The following is a 12,404-nucleotide window of genomic DNA, read 5'->3' as shown; positions in this document are numbered from 1 at the left end:
CAATGAGCAAACACATTGTACCATTAGAACACTGGAGTGATAGTTGCTTGAAATCAGAGGTGGAAAGTAACGAAATACATTTACTCACGTTACTGTATTGAATACTTTTTTTGTGTATTTTGTATTTTTTAAGTACAATTTAAAATCGGTATTTTGTATTTTACTTGAGTACGTTTTGACTCAAGTATTGTACTTAGTTACTTTTTAAAACCTATCCGTTACTGAGTAAAAATAACAATTCAACCTACAGGGGAAAAATACGCGCCAGAACCATAGACAGTAAACCAATGGCCAGAACCAACAGTGACAAATGATGATGTGATTAGCACTGGCGCGTGAACATAGAGGGCGCGCGCGGACAAGCTAGGTTAGTGGGCGCGAAGTTTTTAGTTTCTAGTGCTAGAATGGGGGTCGACAAAGCAGGCACGGCCAGCGGTCGCGGTCCAGAAGACCCGGACCTAGAAATAATAGATGAAGCTCAAGCTGAAACATCGAAGTCTGTAGAACTAGATGCAGAAAAAAAATCCTTGGCCACATTTGGAAGATTTCTTTTTGTTCAAGCGTAGGAAAGGCAACAGCATCATCATGCAGTGCAAGATGTGCCTCCCAGCAGTGAAGTACCTGTCTGCTTTCAACAACTCCACTTCAAATCTGCAGAAGCATGTTTTGGTAAGTATTTCTGCTGTCTCATTAGTAGTTTTATTTAATATAGCTGTTATGTCTGCACACATCGACAGTGCTGCATTTGATTTGGTGCTGTTCTATTGTGCTGGGATCGATTGGTGATGCCTGCGGGCTCTGGGTTGTTTGATCGGGTCTGCCTTTGATGCTGTGTCAGTCTAAATAAAGAATGCCACGGAGAGGTTGTGTCGAGCGACAGCGCTGTGTCCTGACGTGATTTAAAAATACAATAATAGCCAACCCAGGCTCACCCCATTTCGTGGGCATTTTTATGCTAGCACCTGCAACCATTGACAGTAGAAGAAACCCACAGCTAGCCAGCACATTCTAATTAGCTGCTATGCTAACATAATCAAACGTGACACATCATTAAGTACCAAATGAACTCGCTCCAGCCGACAATCCGCATGTTTATCGTACTTCAAACAGATACAAAACGCGTAATGTATATTTGCAGTCTGTTTAAGTCTTTAGGACATTGGCTAAATTTGCATAACAGCTAGCCCCTGGTACTTGAATGTGTAAAGGCTAGCTGTTAGTTGCTAGTAGTCTTGAGTGGACTCGGGGAAATTAGCCTTGGTTAAATTTAGCTGCTATGAATAGTCGGTGTTACCCCGTCGAAATTGCCACGGGTTTCAATTTGATTGTGTCTTTGAATTTACAGTCAAATCAAATGTATCAACTGTGTTAACAGAGAGGGTTGTAGTGTGAGGCACTTTGCCTAACCAACATTACAGGGCACTCAGCGCTCCTCCACAATAGGCGGGGAGCTAAGGGGCCTTACCGTCTGACCATGCTGAACATGTTAACAAATGTTAACATTGAAAATGTTGGGTTGCATTTCATGTTTCAGGTACTCAATGCATTTCAATGTATTTCCCTCCATTGGAAATGCGTTACAATTACAGGAACATGACTCTCCATGAGCAAGGGGAAAGTGTGACATCTGTCTTTGCAAGTTTAATCACATCTAGTGATAAATGTATGGTTTTAGTGGTATTATTGGCTTTCTCTTAATAATAAAGGCCAAAATGTAAAGTCTTTCTACTCGATTTACAAGGCAAATCAAGTAGAAAGACTTTAAATTTTGGTCTCTACTATTATGGAAAGCCAATAATACCACTGAAACCATACATTTTCCAAAGCTTGTGTCCTCTAGATGTGATTAAACATGCAGAGACAGATGTCACACCTTCCCCTTGCTCGTGGAGAGCCAATGGAGGGAAATACATTGAAATGCATTGAGTACCTGAAACATGACGTGCAACCCAAAATTTTCAATGTTAACATTTGTTAACATGTTCAGCATGGTCAGACCTTTCAAAAAAAGTTGGTTTCGTTCGATTGTAAGGAGGGTGCACGACTGCACGGTAAGGCCTCGTAGCTCCCCGCCTACTAGGCAGACCCAGAAAAGATTGTTTTGACTCCTTCATATCGACGACAAGGGATTAGATCACTAGTAGGCGATTGTTGCTCTGTGTGCATGCAAGCAGCTATGATGATTACACATGCATTGATATGTCTCCTTCCTCTGTATCATAATACTGGTAGGCTATAGAAACACATTGGCTTTTGATGTTGATTTGAAATCTCAATTTTAGCATTCAAATCCAAATCATTGATTTTGTTGGGAAGGGTGCAGCATTGTAATGCCCTCTGGATTGTGGCATATTGTGCTTAATACAATGTAATAGACAAAATGTGATGACTAAAGAAATAGAAAACTTTTATTTATCAAAGTTTTAATTTCAGTGTGTTTAATAAGCACCACATTGATTCCTCTACTGATAATACCCTTTTCTGTTTTTTCACAGAGGAAACATCCATCGAAACAGTTGGCTTTTAGCCGAGCAAAGCCAGGGAAGCAAACCCACCAAGCAAATCCACCAAGTCCAAGCAAACAAACAAATATAAAAGATGCCATGACAGTGGGAGGCAACCGCCGTGTGCCACAAGGCAAGATCGACAAGATCATCATTAGGCTAATATGTGAGGGCCTTCATACATTTAGTTTGGTTGAACAACCTGCGTTCAAAGAACTTTTGACAATGCTAAATCCACAATGCAAGGTCATTTCCAGGCCCACTGTCCGGCCTAGATTAGAGGCATCTGCCATTCAGATGAAGAAGAATGTCATGTCCCATCTCAGTAAAGTGAGCTACGTTGCCACCACTACAGATTGTTGGACTGCACACCAGCAAAGTTTTATTGGGGTGACGGGTCATTGGGTGGATGAAGAAACCTTTGAGAGGAGATCAGCTGCGCTTGCATGTAAGAGGTTAAGAGGGTCCCACACCTTTGATGTCCTTGCAGGGGCACTTGACGACATACACTGTCAGTATAGAATTAGGGGCAAAGTGGTGAGAACCACAACAGATAGTGGCTCAAACTTCGTTAAAGCTTTTAGTGTCTTCGGAGAACAGAGCCAGTCTGAGGATGCAGAATCAGATGCTGAGTCGGACAGAGATTCAATTGATGATGAGCCCACAGCCAACTACCTGGACACATTCAGCATCCTGGAGCAAGATAATGGCCTGGAGTACCAACTTCCTACACACCAAAGGTGTGCATGCCATCTTCTCAACTTAGTTGCCACAACAGATGCTGAGATAGCAGAAAAGAAGATGGACACATACAAGAGACTATCGCGTGCAGCCTTTGGGAAATGTCAAGCCATGTGGAACAATACGGGTCGTTCATACATGGCAGCAGAAGTTGTGGAAGATCATTGCCGACTCCAGCTCATCCGACCAAATCAAACGCGGTGGAATTCAACATTCATGGCTGTGGAGAGAATCATACGGATCATACAAGAGAAAGGGGAGGAGGCAATCAGGAATATTTGTGAAGAATTCAAATTGAAAACGTAAGTTTTAATTTGCATTTCAACAGTATGAAAGTGTGAATGTGTGTTTACATACTTGAAACTTAACTTTTCCTGCTTGATTTCCTGACAATTCTTTGTATTCTATTTATGCCAGGCTGACTCAAGCAGAAATTGCTTTCCTGACTGATTACTGCTCGGTGATGAAACCTCTGGTAAAGGCCTTGAACATACTTCAGTCAGAGACCAACACACACTTAGGGTGGCTTCTTCCAGTGATATGTCAGCTACAAGCAAAACTCAAAAGGCAGGAGACCTCATCCAAGATGTGTCTACCACTCATCAAAGCCATTCAGGATGGTGTCCAAAAGCGTTTTGGTGAGATGATGATGGACCCAGAACTGATTGCGGCAGCAATACTTCTACCGAAGTTCAAGACCACCTGGACAGAGAGGCCGGATGTCATAGAAACAGGTATGATTGCATCTTATAATAAACTGCTTTTCAACAGTGTATTGGAGATCTACTTTGTTTTATACTCAATACAATGTGGTCAGTGCTATAAGGCATTATGCATTATGGTGCACGCTTGGTAAATTAATCAAGTCTTAATTGTCAGAAATGTGTTGTTTGTCACTCGACAGGTCTGGCTCATGTCAGACGAACACCTTGACCAGATGGCAGAGGTGGAAGTTGAGCAAGTTGGACAACATTCCTCAGATGAAGATGATTTCTTCACCTCAATGAAGTCCAGAAGGTCAGAAGGTACAGGGGAGTTGGAAGGGTACCTAGCCTGTATCCCAAACGATATGGATCTGCTAAACTCCTTTCCAAATTAAAAAAAACTCTCTCTGAAACTCAACACTGGCCTGCCTGCTTCAGCTGCCTGCGAACGGCTTTTCAGTTGTGCTGGATTACTGTTCACTGCAAAGCGAGCAAGGATGAGCTCAACTAACTTTGAAAATCAGCTGCTGCTTAAACTGAACAAGAAGTTTGTAGACTAGGTTATAGGTGATTTAGGGTGTCACAAAACTAGTGGCCTTGATTTGCAATATTCCTCTCTGGAATATTGCTGCTCTTTTATGTTAGTTCCTTTAATTTTGTAACACTTGTGCGCGTCATCATGTGGACATTACTTTGTAGTTTGTACCTCTCTGAGAGAGAGAGAGAGACAGAGAGAAAGTAGGCGTGCACAAGCCTGTTTAATGTTTTTTACCACTAAATGGATGAGCTCAATTAACTTTGAAAATCAGCAGCTGCTTAAACTGAACAAGAAGTTTGTAGACTAGGTTACAGGTAATTCAGGGTGTCACAAAACTAGCAGCCTTGATTTGCAGTATAACAGCTGTTGCTGTTGGTGTTGACATGTATGTTGTTGTAATTACACTTACATTTGTGTAGGTATTCTTTGTTGTTATCGCACTTACACACACATGCCCTCTATAGCGCTCTTGCAGCTGTGGAGATGGCATTAACACATTCTCATTCTCTGACGGTTAACAAACACACACACACACACACACACACACACACACACACACACACACACACACACACACACACACACACACACACACACACACACACACACACACACACACACACACACAAGCATGTCTCCTCTGGAATATTGCTGCTCCTTTATGTCAGTTTGACTTTGTAGCAACACTTATGAGCGTCATCATGTGGGCATTACTTGGTACTTTTTACCTGTGTGTGTGAGAGAGAGAGAGGGTGAGAGGGAGAGAGAGGGAGAGCGTGTGCGTGTGAGAGAGAGAGTGAGAGAGAGAAAACGTGAGAGTAAGCATGTTTAATGTTGTACCACTAAATGGATGAGCTCAACTAACTTTAAGATGCTACTTAAACTGAACAAGAAGTTCAGTTGTTGTGAAGTTGTTGTTATTGCGCTTACATTTGTTACACTTGTTCTTTAATTAAAAACAAAATAGTTATGGATTTCTGACCCCTTGTCCTATTTTTACTACCCTCACACCCCACACAAAGAAAGTAACTAAGTAACTTTTACTTAAAGTACATTTCAAATGAACTACTTTTTACTTTTACTTGAGTACATTTTCAGATGAGTACTTTTACTTCTACTTGAGTAATATTTCATCAAAGTATTGGTACTTTTACTTGAGTACAATATTTTTGTACTTTTTCCACCTCTGCTTGAAATGGGCCTCTATACACCTATGTAGATATTGCACCAAAAACCAGACATTTGCAGCTAGAATAGTCATTTACCACATTAGCAATGTATAGAGTGTATTTCTTTAAAGTTAAGACTAGTTTAAAGTTATCTTCATTGAAAAGTACAGTGCTTTTCCTTCAAAAATATGGACATTTCAATGTGATCCCAAACTTTTGAACGGTAGTGTATATATATAGCTTTTTTCCGAATCTGTCAATGGTGATCTAAGTGCTCAACTAATGAGGAGTGGAATATCATCAGCCGCAGCTGATGAGTGCGTGTCACACGAAACAGGCTTGTACTGCAATGTATTAAAACTGTTTTTTCTTGTATCTGTGCACATATATATATATATATATATATTTATAGGCCTAAACTTCTCAACATCAATTCTCACCTTGCCAGAATCGCTGCTCAATTGAATCAGATCCCTACATTCAAAGATTCTCTTCTATAATAGACATGATCTTCTTTGTGTCCAAGGGATTTAACTGTAATGATTGAAGTATTTAAAAAATATACACAAAGGCATAATAATCAACAGCAAGCGTCTCTACCACAGGGACTGGGGTGCATGGGTAGGTTCTGTAATGTGGGTAATGTGACAGATTCTACTGGTGTGCGTAATGCTGTCCAGCAGTTCTTCGCCTTGCTGGAATCAACGTGTCTATCTTGCAATTGAATGAGAATGAAAATCCCTGGCATAGGTTCAGTACATTCAGTTTTAGCCAATCAAGAACCTGACGTAGTCTATAACACAGCATGCATACACCAGCCAGTGGTAATATGCAGGTTTCGGACTGGGAACTACATGCGGCCCTGGGAATTTTTGTCAGGATCGGCCCCTTTTCCCCCGACATACTCATTTTTGAGTTGCATATCAGGCCATTTATAACATATAGCCTAAGCAACAGATATCAAGTTGGCACCCTAACAACAGGTGTACTTACAGTGTTATGTAATAAATAAATAGCCAAGAAATAGCCTAGGGTAAAAGTCGGCATCCCAAGAGGCACACTTAGGATTTTATTCCTTTTTCTTTTTTACACTCTCAATGAGGATTTTATTCCTTTGACAATGGACAACCCAGCTAACTTAACTAAAACAAATATGACATAATCATATGACATAGTCATGAATGTAGTCTATGACAAAATAGCTAAACTCAATTTTCACACTTGAAATGTAGGCCTTGCCTAATGATGATCTGGAAATGTGTCTGAAATTGTACATTAATTAACAGCACTCTGTAGTCATGGTCAATCCTCCTCCGACACTGTGTTCGCAGCTGAGCTGATGTAATTAACACATCAGGTTTTAATGCTACCGACACTATTTAAACGGGTTCATTCACTGCTGTTGTCAGGCTGTGACAGGCAGCATGCCTGCGCCCTATTGGAGCCGAGCCAGACTGACCAATCAGCTGGGCCACAATAACGCGCTCCCCTTAACATCATTTAAAAAACAGCAAAGCACAGCGGCCTTAAGCAGCGAACAGAATAGAATAGAATAGAATAGAATAGAATAGAATAGAATAGCATGTCCTACCTTGGTCCTTGTAGTCTACCTTGGTGGTGAGAAGACGTCTCATCAATGGCATCGGTATTTTTGAATAAATGTGTTAATTTAAAACATTCTGCAGCATCAGCCTCAAGGTTGACCCCCCCCCCTGACCTTTTCCGTTCCACCTTTTCGCTTTGAGACCTTTATCCATTTCAGGCTAGTTTTATTTTCAACTCAAACTTATAACTTTTAGTTTCCGCTCGTTCTCTCTTGATTTGACCTCTGACGTTAGATGGATGGACGCATCCACTTGAAGGGGTGGTGGGCGGGGCCCACAAAGGTAGCACTTCCTATACCTGCCTTACAGTATAGGTAGCCTATTGACAATTGGGACAGTGTAATCCCCAATCAGATGGGCTGTTCCAACATTAAGGGGGCCGCAGCCAGCAGGTCGATCCCCCTCCCCCAACATTGCTGGCTTCGAGACCCACTAGTGGGCCGGACCATCAAGCATTTGCCAGAGTGCCAGTCCGAGCCTGTCACTGTTACCAGAAGTATTATGCACCGTTTTGTCATTTACACAATACGAACGTTCTACTCTTCAGTGCCCTCCTGCATATAAAAAAATGGCGTTTGCATCACAACCTATTTGCCTTTCTATGCCAGTCTATCAATATCTGTTACTAGTTGCGTGAAGTGAACAATATTCTGTGGACCACAGTAAATACCATCCTGCGGGTCGGGCTCTTACAGCTCCGTCACACCCGCGGAGTTTAACTACAGTGACGTCAGTGTTGATTCCGGTTAGCCGAGCGGTGCTGCAGTCCGCTAGCCAGCGCCTCGACACCGATCAGCTGAGAAGACGCACAGCAAAGAGGAAACAGCAGCAGACTGCAGCCGACGAAGGAAGGGCGATCACTTAAAGAGAGACCCGTAAGTAAACTAAAGCTGCTACTTTCAGCTAATCAAGCAAGAAAAGGTGCCAAACATTGTACCAGTTGAGTGAATATAAACATTTAGCACTCGCTGACTCAACAGGTGCTATAGCTAACGTACGTGTAGCATAGCTAACCTGTTGTCACACGCGCACGCACGCGCACTCTCCAGCGCTAGTCAAGTTACTGAACTGGCTAACGTAGCTAGCGCTGACTGGCTAACGTTAAAGTTACGACAACCGCCAGTTAACCAACGACACGTTTTAGTTATCAGACGAGGTCAGCGTTTTTTTAATGAGGATAGCTAGCTGACTGCTGGTTCATCAAGCTGAACACTGCGGTCAAGCCAGCCGTCATTCGCGTTTGCGTGGTCAAACCAGCCGCCCTGTGTTTCGAGTGCGTAATTGATGTAACATTTACGGTAATCGCAATGAAACGGCTCTGGGGAGCTGTTGGAAGTGACTTCGGCATACAGTCACACTTATGGGACAGATATTACAGCAATACTTCCACTTTGTTCCCGGTAATGAACATAATCAACATTGACTCAATAGGCAGTTTCTTACAGGGCCCAGTTTAAAGTTTACGCAAATTCCACCAAGCAATACTTCCAGATTTCAAATTAAAGGATGGCGTGGATTTTCATTTACATTATTTGCAATTAAGGAACAGAACAATTCGTGTTCATTAAAAAAACAAAAGGAAAGCCAACTGATTGGGTTCATTACAATTAACTAAAGCTGTCTTTATCCCCAAATTCCATTGCTGACAAGTTAATTAAACAGGTCCATAAGTAGACACTTGTGCTGAAGAAATTTGCACAAATGTTATGAACTACTTTTACCGTGTAGTTTTTGGGTAATCTAATGTCCCAGAGAACTAGAATAAACCTTTTCGGATAACTTAAATATGGGATGAAAACGAGTTCTTCCCTAAGTGTCGCGGAATTACTTCTTAGACTAGTTTTTGAGTAAATCAATGTCAAAGTCCCTTCCAGAGAACAAAAATAACCCTTTTCTTCTAATTTTGATGTGGAATAAAAACAATTTCTTCCATAAGTAGTTCAGTACACATATACCACTGGAAGTAGTACTTCTTCAACTAATTGCAGAAATACTTTGAGCTACTTTTACTGTGTAGTTTTTTGAGTAGTCATATGTTAAAACCCCTTATAGAGAACATAAATAAGCCTTTTTGCCAAACGTTGATGTGGGTTTAAAAACAATTCTTCTATAAGTTGTTCATGATCCTAATATTTTTGAAATTAGTACTTCTTAGACTACTTGCCCAAATATTATGGACTACTTTTACTGTGTATTTTCTTTTTTTTGTTGAGTAATTCAATGTCAAAATCTTTGCCAGAGAACAAAAAAATAAACCTTTTCACCTAACTTTGATGTGGGGTAAAAACATTTTCTTCTATAATACTGCCGGAATTGGTAAAACAGTAAAATTAGTTCATAGTATTTGTGCAAGTAGTCTAAAGTACTAATTCCAGCAGTATAAGGACTACTTATGGAAGAAATGTTTTTTTTTATCCCAAATCAGATTTAGGTGAAAAGGCTTATATTTGTTCTCTTGAAGGGACTTTAACATTGAATTACTCAAAAACAGCACCTCAAGTTTCAGAAAGAAAGCCACTGCAAGGTTTAAATGTGGTATTTATACTTTGATACAGTAAAAATGCTTGATTTTCTCCTGTCTGTGCCCCTGACCGAGGCATGGCAAGACGAACTGGAGTTGGTCTAGCTACACAGCTAGGACGGGGTAAATTCATAGAGGAATTTCCCCACGGGCATTAATATAGTATAGCAAACATGTTCAGTCTGTGTGTTGTCAGTTATCCTGAACTCAAATGTCGTTGTCAGGAATTATTTATTTTAAAATCAAAGAGTTGGGATTTTTTTTAAATTATAAGGGAGACAGGTGACATATTTTATACTTCCTTTGAATATAATCAAATTGATCTTGCTTTCATATATGTATTTTGTATATACCTTGTGTTTAGCACCTTATTTTGAAAACCGGACGTAGTCACGCATATTCTTGCGCTAACTTTGCCAAGTCCGACGCAATTTGATAAATTGTATTGTATGTGGCGTACTCGGGTACAATTAAGATTTCATAGCCTGTCTTCAGGTAAGACTGTCATACTGCAACAGTTGTCTTTGGAAAGTGAGGAAAATGACAATAAAAGCCGCCAACCCTGCATGTCAGCTCGCTCAGTGCCGTTTCAATGCATTTACCGTAAAGGTCAGAATACGGGTGCACTCCAAATTTAGGGGTTGCTGGTTTGACCACGGAGATGCGAATGACGGCTGGCTTGACCTCAGCACATGAAAGCGCGTCACATGTATATGATGCCCGACTCTTTGGACAGTCGAGGGAGGCAGTAGCTAATTGACGTCCCTTTTCTATTGTATGAACTGAAATCAATATGCCTAATTGAACTGCGGCCTTAATTTACTGACTTTGCTGTAACTTAATGTTATTATACCTGAGTGTCCGGCCCGAACTTTGTTGTGTATTTGCATACCCCCCCCCCTTTTTATTTTTAAGCCGAGGTCTTGGACATATCCAGCTCTCAAGCTCACCGCTACCATATTAACGTCATATGTCACATGGAACGGCATAATCCATTGATACACCTACTGTAGTGGTTTTACCAGTGAGTTCTGCTTATTGGAACTAAGCCTGTGGGGGGAAAAGTGAGTTCTGAATGATAATACAATAGGCATTTATTTTGCCCTATTACAAGAAGGGTTATTATTACTTACTGTGTAGCCTTGGGGAAAAAAAAAATTCAAAAGCCTTAAATTTTGTAGAGGTCAGATTATCAGGAGAACCAAATTCCTGGGCTGATCATGGGACTTCCATCAGGGGGGACCTGTCAGATTTTTTTAGTCACATGCCAGCCTTTTGCAGCCATGCTAAACTACCACACAAGTGATACAGCCATCTTCATTAGTGGTCTTGGCATGCATTAAAATTGTTGAATGTAAAGTTGTGATGCTTTGTCTAAAGGAAAATACTTTGAGAGCATAACTCCTAACTTGAGACCTTTTCGCTACAACTCCCTGTAGTTGTTGCTAATAGATGCCAGTGCTCTCAATTTCTGATTTCTGGAGTTTCATGTTGTCTTGTGTGCTCAGCGCGTACTCCCTTCACCACCATGGGGGAACTCTTTAGAAGTGAAGAGATGACCCTGGCTCAGCTCTTCCTCCAGTCAGAGGCTGCCTACTGCTGTGTCAGTGAACTGGGAGAGATTGGAATGGTACAGTTTCGTGATGTGAGTATACCTCTACCACAGTGGTCGGGAACCTATGGCTCGCGAGCCATATATGGCTCTTCCGGTGACGGCATATGGCTCCCAGACAATTTTGAGTTGAAAAATAATAATAATAAAAAAAATCCGTTTGGAACTGATTTTAAAATACTTGTGATATTTCTTAATAATACTGTGTCATTTTAAAGTAAACAGAAATTAGTTTTGAAGATGAATTTCACGGGTCACCCGTGGGTCGGGTCAGGAACCAATGGCTCGCGAGCATGTTCGGGTCATTGTAAAGGTGAAGAAATCAATTTTATCAGATAGCCAACTAGTTTATCCGCCTCAACCCTTGTAACGGAAAAGATGGCGAAAAGAAAAAAAGATGATGATTACCGTGCATTCCAGGCTGCGTGCACAGAGGAATTTGCATTTGTGGAGAGAGCAGGATCTGCGGTATGTCTAATATGCGATGATAAAATTGCATCGATGAAACGGTCAAATATAAAGCGGCACTTCGATACGCACCATGCTTCATTTGCATGGAAATATCCAGCGGGGGACAGCAGGAAAAGGGCATGCGAGGAGCTACAGCGGAGAGTGCAGACGAGTCAGCAGCAACTACGTGTGTGGACCAAGCAAGGTGACGGGAATTCCGCTAGCTTTGCGGGTGCTTTGGCAATAGTAAGGAATGGAAAGTCATTCACAGATGGCGAGTATGCCAAAACATTCATGCTTGATGTGGCCAATGAACTGCTTGATGACTTCCCAAATAAAGACAAGATAATCAAACGAATAAAAGACATGCCCCTGTCAGCAAGAACTGTGCACGATCGTAGCATCATGATGGCAAATCAAGTCGAGGAAACACAAATTAAGGACATAAACACCGGGACATACTTTTCTCTCGCGTTAGATGAGTCAACAGATGTTAGCCATCTATCTCAGTGCAGTATAATTGCCACGTATGCTGCAGGTGACACACTGCGTGAGGAAAGC

General features: G+C 41.3%; 1 protein-coding gene across 2 annotated transcripts in view; it reads left to right on the top strand.

Annotated features, from left to right (window-relative positions):
• The first annotated feature begins 8,075 nt into the window (after positions 1-8,075).
• The window catches only part of atp6v0a1a (ATPase H+ transporting V0 subunit a1a), a 50,506-nt gene continuing 46,177 nt past the window's right edge, over positions 8,076-12,404 (top strand). For both annotated transcript variants that reach the window (XM_056288510.1, XM_056288509.1), the window contains exons 1-2: positions 8,076-8,135; positions 11,290-11,426. In XM_056288510.1, coding sequence (XP_056144485.1) covers positions 11,310-11,426 — 117 coding nt within the window. In that variant the 5' untranslated portion in view covers positions 8,076-8,135; positions 11,290-11,309. The remainder of the gene's footprint in view (positions 8,136-11,289; positions 11,427-12,404) is intronic.

This window comes from Lampris incognitus, chromosome 10 (genome assembly GCF_029633865.1).
Source record: "Lampris incognitus isolate fLamInc1 chromosome 10, fLamInc1.hap2, whole genome shotgun sequence".
NCBI lineage: Eukaryota > Metazoa > Chordata > Actinopteri > Lampriformes > Lampridae > Lampris > Lampris incognitus.
The sequence above is the reverse complement of the archived record's forward strand: the minus strand, read 5'-3'. Positions and strand labels throughout refer to the sequence as shown.